The sequence below is a fragment of the Scardinius erythrophthalmus genome, assembly GCF_964197995.2.
Source record: "Scardinius erythrophthalmus genome assembly, contig: HAP1_SCAFFOLD_112, whole genome shotgun sequence".
Taxonomy (NCBI): Eukaryota; Metazoa; Chordata; class Actinopteri; order Cypriniformes; family Leuciscidae; genus Scardinius; species Scardinius erythrophthalmus.
In genome coordinates, this window is record NW_028296497.1 from 22,171 (window position 1) to 41,106 (window position 18,936).

Genomic DNA, 18,936 nt, shown 5'->3' on the forward strand with positions numbered 1-18,936 from the left:
GCAGGAAGTGTGTCACTTTCAAAATGCTTTGAAATCACCCTCTTATTTTTACACGATTTGCTTCAAACTTTATATGTATAATGTAGACACACGGCAGATGTAGACCTGTGAAAGGATTATTGATATCTTAGATACTGTTGCCGTGGCAACACATCAAACTTTAATTTTCTTTTTGGATGCTTTTGAGACTTTTAAGATGCTTGAAATTGGATGAAACTCGACAGACACATCACATTTATTAGCCAGTAGACATGTGCAAAGTTTCAGAAACGGGCGTGGTGAGGGGCTCAGTAGCGCCACCTTTAGTCAAAAATGGGGGCTTAGTTTTACATAGAGTCTTAAAACTTGGTATGTATATTGTTCTCATCGAGCCGGACAACTTTCTAATTTACATTCATTACCTCCGACCATTAGGAAGTCAGATATTTTGATTAGAATGTGGATTTTCTCCCTCTCTCTCTCTCTGACCCTGCGTCTCTGTGTGTGTGTGTGTGTGGGGGAGGTCTTTTGAGTTTAAATCTTGTTTTTCAAGGTTTCAGGGGCTTTTGGGGCCCTTAACGTGCTTGAAAACTCTTGAAACTTTGCACACAGGTCAGAACCAACGGCCATGAGGGCCGGGCTGAAGCTGGTACCCGGGTGTGGCTGGGGGGCTCAACAGCGCCCCCTTGAACGGGGTTCTAAAACTTGGTCCATATATCAAACACGCTTGCATGAATTAATATGAAACTCGGTACACATATAGAGCTCATCGTGCCGAACAACTTTCCCCTGGACAAGTTTTACGCTAGCACAACATGAAGTCGGCTATTATGGGTTGTTTGGAAAACGCTTGCTGTGGAATGTGAAATACTCCTCCTAGAAAATTCACTGTGTCCCCTCCAAACTCAGTGTGCATGTAGTCAAGACTTTGAGGATGCTAAATTGCGGACGGATTTTTGATATCTCGAACGGTTTGGCCGTGGCGAGGAATCGAATTTATGGCGAGAAAAGAGAAACACAAAGTGGAATAACTTCTGCATACATTAACTGATCTTGATGAAACTTCAGCAGTGTGTTCGTGGTAAGAGGCCGATCAGATGGTTTTAACTATTGTGAGTCAAAGTTATAGCGCCACCAACTGGCAGCAGGAAGTGTGTCACTTTCAACATGCTATTGACAAAAGTGGGGGGGTTAGTTTTAAATACAATAATAAAAAAAAAATTGTTTGTATATTTTTCTCATCAAGCCGGACAACTTTCTAATTTACATTCATTAGCTCCAGCCATCAGGAAGTCAGATATTTTGGTCTGAATGTGGATTTTTTTGCAAAATCAGCCTCTGAATTTTTAGCCACTCCTCTTAAACTATTTATTTTATTCCCACCAAACTTTTTCAACATTATGAAAATACATTAAATATGCTAAATTGTGAACGGATAATAAATATCTCAAACGGTTTTGCTATGGCGAGGGATTAAATTAATGTCCAAAAAGGAAACACTAAAAGCCTCAAATTTTCTAAAAATGTAATTATATACCATTTATTTCTATATAAAAGTATACAAATATCACAACTAAACCCATTTTATTCTGTTTTTGCAATTCAAGAAGAATGAAAAAGTTAAAAACAGGCTATTTAGTGCTATTTGGTTCAACAAAAAAGCAAACATAGGGCTATACTGCCCTCTTGTGTCCAAAAGGACATCAAAATAGTATATAAAACTTTTTACCAGGTAGGCCAATATTGTATTTAAATATACATTTATTAGGTATGTGTCTGAGGATATTTTCCCACCGGTTAATCGACATGTGACACGAGCGGGTGCTTTTAAAACGCTAATATAAAAGTGAAAGAAAAATACAGACGTCCACACTGACATTGATAATGTTGCACACACGTTGGAAAGAATGATGCGGGACAGCGGGCACATTTACTACACTGAAAAACACTGTCTGCTTGAGCTGACTGTATGTGCGTTGGTTTTGTTTTTACAGAAACCGTGAGACATGCAGTGTGTAGTGTTTGTGGGCACTGGGTCATGGGCACATTCACTACGTTTAATGCACAATTGACATGAATCGATTTTATGTGTGCGAGCCCTGTGTGGCGGGCTGTGCTTGTGTGTAGGAATGAGCACTGGGCTGTGGGCATTTTTACTACACTCATAACACCATCGGCCGTGGCCGGAATACCAGAAAATACACTCTTATGAGATTTATCAGGGTCGCCGTAAAGACGGGCTGTAGTACCGGCTTGTTTTCTGCTAAATACACTGGAACAGTCGCATTTTCTGGAACTGAACGAGCGGGAAGTTTTGGTGGAAGTCTGGCCGCAGCGGGACTTGAACACCGTCGCTTTCCTAGGCGGGCTAGGAAGACTTTGAGACCTTTGTTTGGGTGCAGGCGAGCGGGTTGTACAACGCGCTCGTTGGCTGCAAAATACACATCTGCAGTCGCCTTTTTAAGGGGACTGACAGAGCGGAAACTTTGACGGCATAATTTTATCTGCCGGCAGACCCGGGATTTGAACACTGGTCTCTGGCGCGAAAGCCTAAGATTCCGCCACTGAGCCACAAGGGGGAAACACATAAGCTTTTAGTTAGCGCGAGCATATAAGAGAGCGTCAACATGTCTTGTGACGGCGTTTGTTTGCAGGCGTGCATGTATTATAACAGGCTCGTTTACTGCAATATTGACATTTCCAGTCGCCTGAACTTCAGAGGGAACTGAGAAATGTGTGAGAAATGGAGGTTGGTCCGGCCTCGGCGGGACTAAAAACAGTCTTTCCTCCTTTCGCCGGCGGCGCACGCAAATGGCGAGGGCGGGGTTAGCTTTCTTGTAACGTAAAGAAAACTAGCCCAGTGACCGTCCGTTTCTGACATCCCTTGCGAACGGCGCAGTTTGCGCGGCACGAGCAAAGGGAGAGAGAGCGGGAAGAGTTAGCGCGAGCATATAAGAGAGCGTCAACATGTCTTGTGACGGCGTTTGTTTGCAGGCGTGCATGTATTATAACAGGCTCGTTTACTGCAATATTGACATTTCCAGTCGCCTGAACTTAAGAGGGGACTGAGAAATGTGTGAGAAATGGAGGTTAGTCCGGCCTCGACGGGACTAAAAACACTCTTTTCTCCTTTCGCCAGTGAGTGACGCGTGAATGGGGCGCAAGGGCGGGGTAGCTTTCTTGTAACGTAAAGAAAACTAGCCCCGTGACGTCCGCTCCTGACCTCCCCTGTGAACGGCGCAGTTTGCGCGGCTCGAACAGAGGGAGAGCAGGTATCATCCCCCACAGACGCGGCTTCTTGGTCGATATCCACGACGGAAGCGGCGGCAGACGGCGGCCGCTGTTCATCAGGAAGAGACTCTAGCGAAGCGGGTGAAGCAGGCGGGCGAACCGGCGAGCTTTGCGGGTTGGGGGAGGTTCCGGGACCCGTTGAGCACGGCGCTTTATACGGCGCGGTACCGCGGCGGGCGGAGGTCTCAGAGAAGGATGCCAGGTGAGTCCTCAGAGTCACCATAGGCAGTAAGCTCGCAGTGAGGGCAGCCGCCGTCAGCGAGCGCGAGATCTGCAGGAAAGGGGCGTCTTGAAAAAGATCAGATTATATCAGCCTATTTATAGGCCTTAGCCATGCCTGTTTCGGCGGGACATGACGCAGTGGGCGCGAAGCGATGGCTGACTGAATGTATTTTTAGTCCAGTGCCTGTATATAAGATTAGTATGAGCAAGTTCAGAGGCTGTCATTTGTAGATCAAATTTGTTGTGTATTTCCAACAGTTTCAATATGAAGAATAACTTTTATGTTGATTCAATGGATTTAATTATATAAAAAAAAAAAAAATAAAAAAAATTCTTATTCAAACAAAATCCTGTCATCCAGCAATCTCATCCCTTCCTCAATCATTCTCATCTTTTATACCAAAAATGTGTTTTAGGTTGACAGATCAATACAGTACAAAGAACATGTAGGATGTTGGAAAATAGCAATGTCTTTTCTGTTAACCAAATGCTTTTTAATCTACGCTATTGCTTCAATGCAAGTGAACAAGCGCGCCATTATTTGTTGCTTAGTGACGTGCATGTTCAAGTAAGCCAGAAATGTGCAGATTCTGCGCCATATGCTGTATTTAATAGATCACAATGACTCACGAGTTGAGTATTTGCTCTAAATCCGTACAGATTTGGCTTACACAAACTTCCCATGCAAATTGAGTAAACATAGTAACACGCCAAATTGGCTAGTGATTTGACAGCGTTACACATTGTTAATTTCAAACCCTAGTCCCAGGTGAAGATCACCTCTCACCCTCGCACCTTGCAAGATGTATTTACAGTTGTGTTCTCGCCCCTGCCTGGTCGATCTAACCTTTTTTAGCACCATATTGAGATTGAGCCCGGCGTCGTAGTGCGCAGTCGGCAGTATAAATTACCTGAACATAAAAAAAAATTGTTTCAGGAAGAATTTAAAGCAATGCTAGAAATGGGAGTAATAGAAGAGTCCCACAGTAATTGGGCGAGCCCGATAGTTTTAGTAACAGACACTGATGGCTCAGTCAGGTTCTGTGCAGTGGCATATGAAACATCTGCGAGCTGTCCTGAGATCGCTGAGGGGGGCCGGGTTGACAGCGAACCTGAAGAAGTGTGCAATTTGGTCTGTGAAGGTACGGTATCTGGGCTTCCACTTGGGTCACAGACAGGTGCGTCCCCAAATTAGTAAGACCGCAGCCATTGCAGCCTGCCCGAGACCCAAGACCAAAAAGTAGGTGAGACAGTTCCTGGGGCTGGAGGGATATTACAGGCGGTTTGTGCCTAATTATTTGGACCTCACCAGCCCGCTGACTGATCTCACTAGAAGCACCAGACCCTATCCTGTGGACGGAGCTGTGTCAACAGGCTTTCACTAAGATAAAGGCTCCTCTGTGTGGTGGACTGCGATAACACTCTCCTGACTTCAGTTTCTCTTTTTTGTTGCAGACGGACGCATTGGACAAAGGGCTGAGGGCGGTCCTGTCACAGGAGGTGGAGGGAGAAGAGCTGCCATGCTGTACCTCAGGTGGAAGCACTCACCGCTATTACCTCCTGGGGTGGGAATTCACCCTCTGTTCGGACCAAGCACCTCTGCAGTTGCTCCACCGCTGACTTCATCTCCAGGAGGGGTGGAGGGAGGCTGCAGGCTGGATGGCGTTGGGGCGAGGGGTGCGAATGTGTGCTGCACGACCTTGTCAGCACCACAATCCCCCTCAGCAGCGAGGGCTCTCTGACAGCAGGCCCCTTCATCCTCCCAGGTTTTGCTCTGTTCCCACGGCTCTCGGTGCCGCCCTGCTTGTCACAATCCCATTCTCTTGTATTCCCATTTTTCCCATTGTTTCTTTGGGGTTGTAATAGGTATATACGCTTCCCGTTGGATGGGCTTTAAAACTTAAGGTCGTAGAGCGGGCACGTTTCCAGACTGGTGGAATTGTAATCGTCTTAAGTCCACTTAAGGCTTGTGTTTGGGATGGTATGATAATGTAGAGTTTATGGCTGCTAATCGATAATCAAATTTTCATTATAATTACAGCTATATTATTATCATTAGTCTGCACTCTGTGTTCGGAAACATCAGCCAGTCATTTACTGTGGTGAATAACCCATTTGTATGGACAAAACACATGGAAAACAGTGGAGGCTACAGAGTGAGCTGCTGCAGGAAAGGTACATGATCCAAGTAATGATCCACATGATCCAAAACATGAGAATTTATATTTATAAGCACTTCAAACTAAAGCATAAGCTTTACCACGTCTTGCCATGTCGTGCCTTGACGTGTGTGCAATTTAAAGCCACTGACACAACAACACGTGTTTTCCTCAGCGCATAACTTACATTATATGGTTATGTCCTCATCTGTAAATGTTAGAGAGTCCCACAGGTATTTCCATTTTGCACATTCTGACAACAAACATCTTGTTAAACTTCAATGATTTCAATGAACGAGCGCCGGTGCACGCATGCGCGTCAAACAGACGGAGCGCAGTAGAATAGGAGTGCAATAGTTCTGACTAAAATACATTATAAAAATGTTTTATTAGAAATGAAGTGTAGTTTTAAAATTCTACATGTAAGACAAGTAATCATATCTATGACAGCAGGAACAGTAAAGGCACTTTTGTTGGAATAGCCCATTAATGTAATATAAGTGATCGTGTTATTCATACCTCGTTCAAGTTAACATTTTGTGCTTTTGTTTTTTGTTTATTATTATTTTAAATTTAGTTGTTGCTGGATTAATATAGTAAGCAATCATTTGTTTTTACGTTTAGAATGTCTTAGAAATGTATTTGAACCCTTTTTTGCTTTTAATGTACAGCATAGGCGACATAGACACATTCTCTATATTTGTTTTCTTAGGATTTATATTACACATTGTTTGGAGGACAACATTGGGCAGGATATGAAATAAAATCGTTTAACCCTCATGTTATGTTGGAATTCTGTGCACTCCCCTTATGGTCCGGGTCAAATTGACCTGCATTGGATTCAATACAATTCCTCAAAAATCACACTATGAAAAACAACAAAGATTCAGGTTCAAACTGTAAACTTTTAATATCAGCATTTGTCAAATATTCCAAAAAATATATATCTGAAGATATGATTTAATGAAAATGTTTTTTAACCATTTTTTAAAACTATTTAAAATTTGAATATACGTTATATTTATATATATTTGCATATACATTTTTTTTACTTTTTTTTTTTTTTTTTTTTGCTTAGAACATCATAACTGAACAATTAATCAGTTAATCTGAGCTAATTTTTCCTGCTGTCTATGTCGATGTCTCAAGATATTTCAGATATCTTGAATATATAATGAGAGCTTATTTTACTATCTGTGTCTGTCAAAGATGTTCATTTGTAATTTGCAATTAATTCTGAACACCATGATTTAGCTTTTTCAAGTGTGTATGGTTTGGGTTAGAGCACTTTTAGATACACTTACACTTTAGAACTGGAGTTGATGCCCTGACATACATAAAATAAATGTTTTTATTTTGTGTCTGTACAGTTGCTTTTGAATAGCTGCCTATGATGGACATCACAAACGTAATAGTAATTTTGTTTGTATTTGTCAAAAAAAAAACAACACCAGTATGTTGAAACTTTGCATGCACGTCATGATCAAAAATAAAATAACAAAATATAACCAAGAAATGTTATTATTTTGGTTCCGTACAGTTGCCTTAGAGCGTTAAAATATGCGGGTCAAATTGACCTGCGAACATCACGAAAGGAACATTTATTTTGTTTGTATATGTCAAAAAACACCAGCATGTTGAAACTTTGCATGCATGTTCATGATGATAAATGAGAAAAAGTCACAAAATATCAAGAAAAAAAAAAAAGGTTTAATGTTATTTCAGGTAGCTTGAAAAAATAAATGATAGGTAATTTTTACCATCTGTGGCTGACAAAATATTTTTCTGTATTGAAATAAGTGTGTAAAACAATTTTTTTTAGCTTCATAAGGTAGTAAAAAAATAAAATAACAAAATATAACCAAGAAATGTTATTATTTTGGGTCCGTACAGTTGCCTTAGAGCGTTAAAATATGCGGGTCAAATTGACCCGCGAACATCACGAAAGGAACAGTAATTTTGTTTGTATATGTCAAAAAACACCAGCATGTTGAAACTTTGCATGCATGTTCATGATGATAAATGAGAAAAAGTCACAAAATATCAAGAAAAAAAACATAGGTTAACCAGTATTTCCAACAACTAGAAAATCTAAACGGGTCAAATTGACCCGCAACATAACACAAGGGTTAAAATAATGGATTAAAATGATTTTTTTATATAAAAAAAATGTATGTATAATAATAGATTTTTCATTCGATTAATCAAAATAATCGTTTGTTGCAGCCCTAGTAGAGTTGCTGCGAGTGACTCAGTTAACTGTGGCCTGGTTCGACAACTGGATGTAGTGCTATGAACCTAAGCCGAGGGTATGTCTGTAGTCTCCTCTGATAGCTCTGCTCTTTGGGGCTCTGGGCTGTCCTGTAGCTCTGGCTCAGACTGGTACAAGAGTATCTGTGTCAGGAATGGTTGAGCATGGAAGCTTCAGGGCTCTTTTTCTAGTGCCTATAATAACACTAGCAAGGTTGTGGTGTCACAGGATGCATCCTATTTGGTTGCTAACACATTTACTCTGGGCTGAGGCTCATCGAGTCCTTCTGTGATTAAGCCTGACCTTCACAGCACACGAGCAGGCATTGGTCATCATGGCGTGATGGGTATAAACAACCCCATAGCGTCAGCAACTAATGCAGTATTGAGTTCCCTACCAAAGGGAATGACTCAAGTGATGTATGTAACCTGGTTCTCTTTGAAGAGATGCTGTGTCATGTTGTCATGCTTCGGGCATGTCTGCGCATCTTCCTTCAGACAATCCAAATCTGACGACGTGTAATGCAGGCACCATTTTATACACTAGGGCACTCCATGTGACGTCATCAGACTGCCGTCTGCTTATAAGATTAGTGTGATTTCACACGTGCTTCAGACACATGTTCCGCGGGACGCGCCCCGATAGCGTCAGCAACTGACGCAGCTTTTCGTTCCCTTATCAGGAAACCAGGGTTACATATGTAAACTGAGACATAAATTACAAAGAATGTAATTGATTTTGAACTGATGTAACTACTTTTGAATATCACATTGTTGGTGTTTGGTGTTTTTATGCAAAACAAAGATGTTGATTTTTGTGCAATAATATTTTAATTATGGATAAGTTTTATTTATACAAATGTAGATTTGTTAAGGTTTCTCCAAGTTTTGTGGCATTTAAAAATGTAAGTTCAATCCTTAAAGCATTTGAAAAAAATATTAATTAAACCCCTTAACTTAAAGTTTAATTTAATTTGATAAAATTTGCTTATATATTTTTGTATTTATTTTCTAATATATTTATTTTCAATATGCTGCTTGGATTTATTGAAGCTGTGTTTAACAGTGATAATGCCTGTTTGATATTTGAAGAGATTTCATAGAAGTGAAAAAATAGGGAATATAGGGAATAGGGAATTGGTTTTATACATCCATTGTTAATTGGATGGGCCAAATGTGAGCATGTAGTCAATTGGAAGAAGTGGACATTGTTTGGGCAGAAATGGCCAGAAGTCCTGCATATGTCACCAGAGAGATGCTGATCTTCTGTGCTGTTTTCGAAAGATCCATATCTTTTCCTTATTCATATCCGATACATATTTAATAGGGCTGACTAAAAATATGGAACACACAATGGCCTTCATCAGTAATACCCAGGCAATTAAAAACTAGAAAAAGCATAAATGCATAATTGGTTTTCCCTGTTTATTGTTACTTTACTTTTTTTTTGTAAATCAACAACTTTTGTGATTATATCATGTTTCAATAAAATATGCAAACAGGCATTGTATATGAGTCATCTGCATGTACTACAAGTCTTTCAAATACATGCATTAGGAACATTTATAACATATGTCTACAAGCAGGGTATTGATTGGTCAAAAATGCATATACCAGAGATATGCAGACAGCATGTAAAACTATTTCATTTGTGTTTCTCTTCCCATTATGGCATGTCTAGTGTTTCTCTCTGGATGTAAAAGGATAATGTAGCACTTTGGGGCAAATATGGCCACCAGTAATCCAAAACTGGAAGCTAAAATGGCAAATATCTCTACAGCCACTGCATATTTCCCCGGTGAGCTCACATATGCTGGAACAAACGCAATCCACACAGCACAGAAGATCAACATACTGAAAGTGATGAACTTTGCTTCATTAAAATTATCTGGAAGATTTCTCGCCAGGAAGGCTAACAGGAAACTTACTGCTGCCAATAGTCCAATGTATCCCAGCAGTAGAGAGAAACCAGCCACTGAGCCAATAGCACATTCATATACTATTTTAGATCGGATATACTGGTTGTTTTTATGGGGTGTTGGAGAGGCAGTTGATAGCCAGACTGCACATATCACAACCTGGAGGGCTGTTAGGACTAGAACTGTGCATCTTTGCTGAGCTGCTCCAAACCATTTCATCGCTCCTTTGCTCTCTGGTCGAGATGACTTGAACACAGCTATTACCACCATAGTCTTGACCAGGATGCTGGAGATGCACAGGACAAAGCTTATGCCAAACACAGCATGTCTTAACTGACATGTCCACAGCTGTGGCTGACCAATGAACAGAAGCACACATAGGAAACAAAGTTTGAGTGACAACAGCAGCAAGAAGCTGAGCTCTGAATTGTTGGCGCGTACTATGGGAGTGTTATGGTGAAGAGCAAAGATGACCATCACAAGAGCGCAGAAGCAGGTGCCAATGAGAGATGCAGTGGTCAAAGAGATGCCCAGAGGTTCTTTATAGGACAGAAACTCTACATCTTTAGGGACACACTGATCTTTATCTGTATTGGACCAGAACTCATCTGGACACATTGCGCACTCAATAGCATCTGTGATTAAAAAAAAGAGAGAAGGCAAGAATTTAGGAGAAAACTGGGATATTTTCAAATTAAAGTCAAATACTGTTTGCCAACAGTAAACTAGTCAATAGAATAAACACTTGATGTATTAGAAATTTCTCCATCTCCGCATGGAAGGCAGTCAAAACAGCAGGCAGGAAGGCCCTTCCTTGTGGCTCGTCTGGTTCCTGGAGGGCAGCTCTCGCTGCACACAGACCGTGGGTGCTAAAACAGACATCATCATTCATGTGTTTATCTTTTTTACATAATGATAAGCGTATATCAAAGCATATATGCAATACCAAAATAAAACGATAAACTGACAAGGCTGTCTAATAGGCGGGAATTAATCTGCACGCAAACAAAGTCGGCGGTCGCGTTGAGCCTTTTGACAAGAGAAAAGGCTTCAATAGTTAACCAAAGCTAACGACTGTGGTTACATACATCTTCCTAAACTCCATTTTAAAGGTTTAAGAGCTATAAGTGATGCAAAACAAAAAATGATGAACTGGCTAGGCTGTCTAATAGGCGGAAATTAGCCTAATCTGCACGCAAATTTACCTTCCTGGCTCACGGGCTTCCTTCTGCACCTAAGCATTACAGTTATTTATTTTTAACAAAACAGGCCTACTCAAATGTATCTAACCCAACTATTTTCACTCATTATTGTCTAAAAAACAGACAGAGTTATCCAAAGATAGGCTTACTTGGCGCCAGTAGACAGCCCTTTTTTCTCCCATAAATAAAAACCTTGCTACTTGGGGTATTTTACATGCACAGTGCCAACTACGAGTCAGTAAAATAATAATAAAAACAATAATTTAATGGTGGTATTCAAAACATTTAATTCAGTTCAAGTAACATTATTATATTAGATACATTTTAAAACTTAAATGCACATGTATAATAAGCCTAGTAATAAGTAGATATTTAAAATACATCAGTAACTGATATCATAGTTTAACACAGATAAGTTCATTAAGGCTTGCTTTACATGTTGCTCGACGAGTATTTCTTAATCGTTGCGACTTTCAATCTTGAGGAGCCAAATGCCGCGGAGGCTCCCGCCACGGAGTGAAAAGGAGGTGGAGTTAAGAGGATTCTCAGACAGTTGAAGTGTCCAATGGATTTAAGAGATTTGCTCTCAAGCCATTTTCAACACTTTAGATTGGTTAATAATTTGTAAAAATAACAGACCCACGTGGGGACTGACCAATAGCATCGATTTGTGAAAAAATATGAAATTGACAAAATTTGGGGGTTTATGAGGTTTCCGCTTGACAGTGACAATATATGCAAAAATGATGACATTAACATGCAATGTTTGTTACCTTTTTTGTCTCAAAGTTCCAGTAAATTGCTTCTTCATCCAGTGTGAACACCATCCCTGTTGCCGCCCCCTCATTTACTACACCAACCTTATAGATACTTATTGACCCATCAGAGCTCGGCTGCCAGTTCAACACATCATAGATGGCCAGAGCATCTCCATTCTTATCAAATGACACATGATCCCCAAAGCCTGTGGTGAAGTTCACTTTCTGTAGATAGTGAACCAGCTGTACAGTTTGTAGACAGGACAGGTGTTATGAGTTTATCTGAAATTTGAATTAATGTAGAGCACATATTTTGCTTTTCCGCATTTAGCTGGTCTATATGCCTGGAGGGAATCTGCTCTATACCCGTGGGTCTTACCTGCCAGGGTTTCAGGTTGATTATGTTGGCACAGCTGTTCCCACTGAATGGTCCTCTCCCCTCATCACACTGCATCAGGTCATGTAGTGCATGTGCCAGGGCATAAACTGCCTTATAGACATTATATGCTGCCCTCAAACCTGAAACATCAGTGTATGGTGTGTCTGTGGTGTTCAGATCCTCCTGTCCTGTACACACCTTTTTCACTTGCTCTCCATCTTTATCCCCTGTTTCTAAACTGCAGCCAAACATGTTCTCCCAGAAGATCCTCAACATATTATTTCTTTGATCATTGCTGGGACAAAGACGTAGCAGAAAGTCATGAAGCCCCTGAATTTTTCCACGCCTAACGGCAATACCCAGTGTGCCCCTGAGGAAGGGCAGGAAATGTGGAGTGTGGTATACAGGTGAGGTGGCCCAAGCTTCACTTGCAATCCACTGCTTTCCTGTTATGTTCTGCAACACAACCTCATCCATCAAAGGCAACAGAAAGGATGACGTGGAAAAAACAACCACCACTCTAGCTGTAGAAGCCTGAATCACTCCCATTACACGCTGAATATCTCTGTGGTTGTTATCATGGGGCAGGATTTCAGAAAAAGCAACACAATGTCCAAACACCTGCATTTCCTGCTGAAAGGACTGAGCAGCATAGATGCCATAGTCGTCATCACTGTAGACAAGACCAACCCAGGTCCATCCAAAATGCCTCAAGATCTGAACCATAGCGCGCACCTGGAAAGCATCACTGGGGATTGTTCTGAAGAAAGAGGGGTACTTTTTCCTGTCACTCAAACAAGAGCAGGTGGCATAGTAACTAACCTAATTAGTGGAGGTGGAGGGAGAAGAGAAGACATGGGCCAGAAAAATTGTTTGACAAACAGCAAAAAATGATTAGTGCTTTTATCTTTTTTTAAATACACAAACAGATGATAAGTTATGAGATGAGAAGAAACATAATATATTGATATGGCTGAAAGGGACATCAAATTTAACTTAATAGTGCAAACATATGCAGACAGTGTATTTTAACTTTTTTTCATTCCATCTTACTATAGGTACTCGAAACACTCCTAGAACGTTGGAAATCGCAATGGAAGGAGTTGAACTTGGATCCCCCACAATCCCAATCACTGGAGGGGGGCCAGTGCAGTTTAGGCTGGAGAAGGACTCCTCTGTCCCACTAGCCAGGGATATGGCAGCCCGGAATGCCATTCCTAGCCTCACACAATTGTCATAAAGATGGTAACCAAGAGTTATATTAGGCAACAGATTGGGATTCTTATTGATCTCATTTATTGCAAAAGCCATGGTCTGTGCCTGCTGGAAGCTTTCCATATCAAATCTTGGAAAAACAAATGTTAAATGTTGACATTTAGTGATACTAAAAGATAATAATAATACAAATTAATAGAACCATTAATACATTTCAAATACACATCAGTTCAAACATCACTTACGGACACTCAAATACACAGTAGTTTCAATTCAGAATGTTTATTTATTTATTTATTTTTTATTTTTTTGTCAAGGCAGCATTACTGCAGTCGAATTAAATGTGATAAAAGAGGGCAAGAGAAACATTCATATTTGTTCTTATAAATTATTTATTTAAATAATATGTCTCTCTCCTCTTTTATAGTTATACAATCAGTCTGGCTCCAGACTCACTTTTCACAGTGTGGTGGTTCTGGTTCCGTTTTGAAGTTCAGATCTGGGAACACTGTGAAAAAATGAACCTGAAACAGGCCTCCAAGTATAAGATCTCCATCCTGGTACATTCCATTCAATTTGAAACGTCCCTGGAGCTGACAGGTACCTGATCTGACGATTGATGCTACAGAGATATAGTTAAATGACAGGTATAAAGAAATATACAGTGTGATCCACATCTCTTACCCTTCTTCTCCCACTCAGCTAACTAATTTATGATGAAGGCTGTGGTTGAAGGGGTGTTACTTTAAAAGAGCGGGTGGTGCTATCCATGGAAATCACAACGTAACCATCTGATCTCATCATGGATTTCCTTTTCCTTTTCTAAACAAGGTTATGAAAGTACAACTTTAAAGAAGATGTTTTATTTATATAGCGCCTTTCCATAGCTCAAGGTCGCTTTACATAGATGATGTCACTCCAAGATGGCAGCTAGTCTAAGGTCTGCTCAGTGTCTCTCTCTGGACTGATTTCATTTAAATGGATTTCATAGTATTTTACTCCTTTTAAGTTGTAGTTTTAAGTTGTACAAGTCATTTATATGGAAATTTCATCTTGAACTTTTAAGAAGATTGTGGACTACTATGAGTTTAAAAATGACACTATACCTCTGCTCTGAGCTAACTTTGCTAACCTGAGCCTGATCCAACTGATCCTATTAGCCCAGGCTAAACAGAGCTAGGCAAACGGGGCTTGAGCCTGCTACATTCTCCTGGAGCTTGGGCTAACCAGCCTGAGCCTGCTACATCTCCTGGAGCTTAGGCTAACCAGCCTGAGCCTGCTACATCCTCTTGGAGCTTGGGCTAACCAGCCTGAGCTTGCTACATCCTCATTGGAGCTTGGGCAAACTAGCCTGAGCTTGCTACATCCTCTTGGAGCTTGGGCTAACCAGCCTGAGTCTGCTACATCTCCTGGAGCTTAGGCTAACCAGCCTGAGCCTGCTACATCTTCTTGGAGCTTGGGCTAACCAGCCTGAGCCTGCTACATCTTCTTGGAGCTTGGGCTAACCAGCCTGAGCCTGCTACATCTTCTTGGAGCTTGGGCTAACCAACCTGAGCCTGCTACATCTTCTTGGAGTTTGGGCTAACCAGCCTGAGCTTGCTACATCCTCATTGGAGCTTGGGCAAACTAGCCTGAGCCTGCTACATACTCCTGGAGCTAGGCTAGCGGGCCTGGCCTGCTTCATTCTCCTGGAGCTTGGGTTAACAAGCCTAAACCTGCAACATCATTTTGGAAGCTGGGCCATACTCTACAAGATAAACTGGTACTTTTATTAGTCAACTTTACTATTAGTAAATTAATGACGATGGCATTTTTCTTAATTTTCTTATCCCTGTTGGTCACTTGGAACTTGAAACTGGGCACTGATCCTAGGGTGAGTTGTTTTAATAATATGGTGGGCATACAGGAAACCTACTATAGTGGCACAAAAACCAGTATTGACATGCACCAGGAACCATTACACTTTTGTTGGAACCTGGACTTCTGGATGGATCAGTATTGGGATTTGCCTAAACTGCAGAATTTTGCTTTGTATAATTTGTCGTTCTCAATTAATGACAGGCATTGCCTGGTTTCAGCATATGATAGGCCGGCTTCAAAATATACTGTGAAATGCAGATTGATTATTACACTACTCCTACTTCTATCTGGAAATGTGCAGCCCAATCCTGGCCCCTGTTTGCAATGTGTTTTGACCCCTGCTGAATTTAAATCAATGCCTGGACTTAAATTTGTTCATCTTAATGTTCGCAGTTTACTACCCAAAATGGACATGGTTAGAATTTGGATTGAATCTACAGATGCAGACATAGTGATAATTTCGGAAACATGGTTGACAAAATCAATTACTAATGAAGATATAAATGTGCATGGGTATAATGTTTTTCGCAGTGACAGGCCGAAGAAAGGTGGTGGCGTAGCTATCTATGTTAAGTCAAGATTTGGTGCATCAGTTGTTCTGTCTGAGTCTTTTTGTAAGCAAATGGAGTTTTTGGCCTTAAATGTTGAGATATTTAAGTCCCTTTCAATAACTGTTGTGGGATGTTATAGACCTCCATCGGCCTCCAGGGAGGCTTTATCATCTTTAAAGCTTCTTTTGTCCAGATTAAACTATAGGGAACTTTTATTGGCCGGGGACTTGAATTGGGACTGGCTAAGTGATGGTTCTGATGAATTTAAATCTTTCTGTGATTCTATCAGTCTTAGCCAGTTTGGTAAATGTACCTACAAGGCCTAATCTCAAAAATCCAGATAAATCTACTTTAATCGACTTGATTCTAACAAATGTCCCTCATAAATTTTTATCCATGGGTGTCTTTTGTAATGATCTGAGTGATCATTGTGTTATTGCTACTTCGAGAGGCAGTAAAATACCCAAATGTAAATCGCAAATTATTAGAAAGAGGAATTTGAAAAACTTTAATGAACAAGCCTATCATCATGATTTATCTTTGATTAACTGGGGACAGCTAGGCCTGTTGCCTGACGTTGAGCTTGCCTGGACACTTTTTAAGGAGAATTTTGAGAAAAATGTAAATAAACATGCTCCTTGGACAAAGCACAGAGTGAAGGGACGGGAAAACCCTTGGTTTTCTCCAGAGTTGTCAGACATTATCCATCAGCGAAATGTGGCATGGGCTAAAGCTAGAAATGGTGATTCTGCCACTGACTGGTCCATTTTCAGACAACTAAGAAATAAATGTACCTCTCTTATCAAAAAGGCTAAATCAGAATATTATTTATCAGTTACAAGTGAAAACCTCAATAATCCACAGAAATTCTGGAAAGTCATCAAGTCTCTTTCGGTGAATAAAAGTAATGAAGCCCTCCCAAAATTTGTCTTTAAAAACTCTCTCCCAGTCTACGACAGAGTTGATGTCTTAAATTGCTTTAATGAGCATTTTGTATCAGTTGGTTCTCTGTCCGAGTCTTAGCGTTAGATCACAGAAAACCTCCTGGACCAGATTTAATAGAGCCTTACTTTTTGAAAAAGGCGGCTGATTTTGTTGCAGAGCCCCTTACAATTCTTTTTAATCTGTCAATTCAAAACAATGAAATACCATCAGTTTGGAAGTCAGCTTTTGTTACTCCCTTGTTTAAAGGAGGTGATCCAGCAGTTTTAACTAACTATCGGCCTATATCTAATTTGTGTGTTTTGTCAAAGATTTTAGAATCCCTTGTTTCAGACCAAATAAAAGAGTTTTTATACTCAAATGAACTCCTTTCTAAACTGCAATCAGGCTTCAGGAAAAAGCACAGTACCATTACTGCTGTTACAAAAGTAATTAATGACATACTTGTCGCTCTTGATAGAAAGCAATTCTGTGCATCACTTTTTCTTGATCTGTCGAAAGCTTTTGACACAGTGGACCATGCTGTTCTAAAGCATAGGCTTCTTTGTCTGGGATTGTCTGATTGTGTAGTTTTCTGGTTCATGAATTATCTGAGTGACAGGACTCAGTGCATTAAATGTGATGGTTTATGTTCTGCATTAGTGAAGGTCCACAAGGGGGTGCCACAAGGCTCAATATTAGGTCCTCACTTGTTTATTATGTATATAAATGAATTAGGCCACAATGTGTCGGATGCTAATATGCATTTCTATGCAGATGACACGATTATTTATTGTTTTGGATCATCCCCAGCTAAAGCGGTTGAGTCTTTGCAGAAAGCTTTTGATGTGGTTCAACGCACGCTTATGCAGCTTAAGCTGGTTCTCAATGCTGATAAGACCAAACTGATGCTGTTTAGTAATACTAAGAAGGTTTCTCAAGCTCCTCCTCCTGTGTTCACTTTGTCTGGAAATGTCATAGAGTTGGTTCATTCTTATAAGTACCTTGGTATCTGGCTTGATGATGCTCTCACTTTTAAGCCTCATATAGACAACCTTGTGAAGAAACTCAAACTTAAACTGTCCTTTTTCTTTCGAAATAAATTTTGTTTTTCTTTTAAAGCAAAAAAGCAGCTAGTCACTGCAACATTTTTATCTGTCTTAGATTATGGAGACCTGGTGTATAGGACCGCTTCAGCACAATGTCTGCATAAGATTGACACTGTTTATCATGCGTCTCTGAGATTTATTACGAATTGTAAAAACTTGACCCATCATTGTGAATTATATTCCAGAGTGGGATGGCCATCGTTGTCCAACAGGAGATCAGGGCACTGGCATATTTTTATCTATAAGGCCATGCTTGGTCTGTTGCCATCCTACATCTGTAGTTTAATTACATGGAGAAGTGTTGGTTCTTATTCATTGCGATCAAATGATCACTTGCTGCTCTTTGTTCCATTTGCCCGTACAGAACTGGGAAAAAGGGCTTTTGTTTACTCTGCTCCTTCTGCATGGAACTTTTTGCAAAAAGACTTGAAATTATCTAAACTTATTTCCTTAAATGCTTTTAAGTCCAGATTGAGAGAACCTGAAATGACCTGTTTAAATTGTAAATGTTTTTAATTATTTGTGTTGTATAACTTTTATAAAATGTAATTGATTGTGTTTTTGCTGCCTCTTGGCCAGGACTCCCTTGAAAAAGAGGTTTTTAACCTCAATGGGACTTTCCTGGTTAAATAAAGGTTAAATAAATAAAAAAAAATAGTACATTTCAAACACATTTGAACACACACACTGAAAACACGAGGCCACATGAAGCCACATTATCGAAAATACATTTCAAACAGATACATTTTTAGCTGGGTCTTGAAAGTAGACAGTAAAGAAATGTTACAGAGAGTAAGGTGTAGTAAGTTCCAAAGTTTAGGAGCAATAACACAAAATTACCTTCTACCTACAGTGGACAACCGAAATATAGGAATGGCCGAAAGTCCAAGTTCAGATGATCTATGTTATTTCCTTTGGTGTTTACTTCGCTGCCAGAATATAATTGATTTATAGTGCTTATTTGTTAAATCAATCCTTAAACTGGGAGAGAAAATCAGGAACTGGACTTTTTAAGTGAATTACTTCTCAGCTTATTTAGAGCTGTTGAGCTGAGAAACAACTGGTTTTATTGCCTTCTACCTTACACTGATTTTTCTCAGAATGTCCTCTAGATGTCAGGC

General features: G+C 40.2%; 1 protein-coding gene across 1 annotated transcript; it reads right to left on the reverse strand.

The window, feature by feature from the left end:
• Nucleotides 1-9,541: 9,541 nt before the first annotated feature.
• Nucleotides 9,542-14,051, reverse strand: LOC308686305 (extracellular calcium-sensing receptor-like; the record flags this gene model as incomplete). The annotated part of the gene is made up of 6 exons (XM_081394699.1): nt 9,542-10,455; nt 10,566-10,689; nt 11,796-12,023; nt 12,160-12,981; nt 13,213-13,504; nt 13,831-14,051. 6 exons carry the CDS (start codon nt 14,049-14,051, stop codon nt 9,542-9,544), a joined length of 2,601 nt encoding a protein of 866 aa, XP_081250825.1.
• Nucleotides 14,052-18,936: the final 4,885 nt, after the last annotated feature.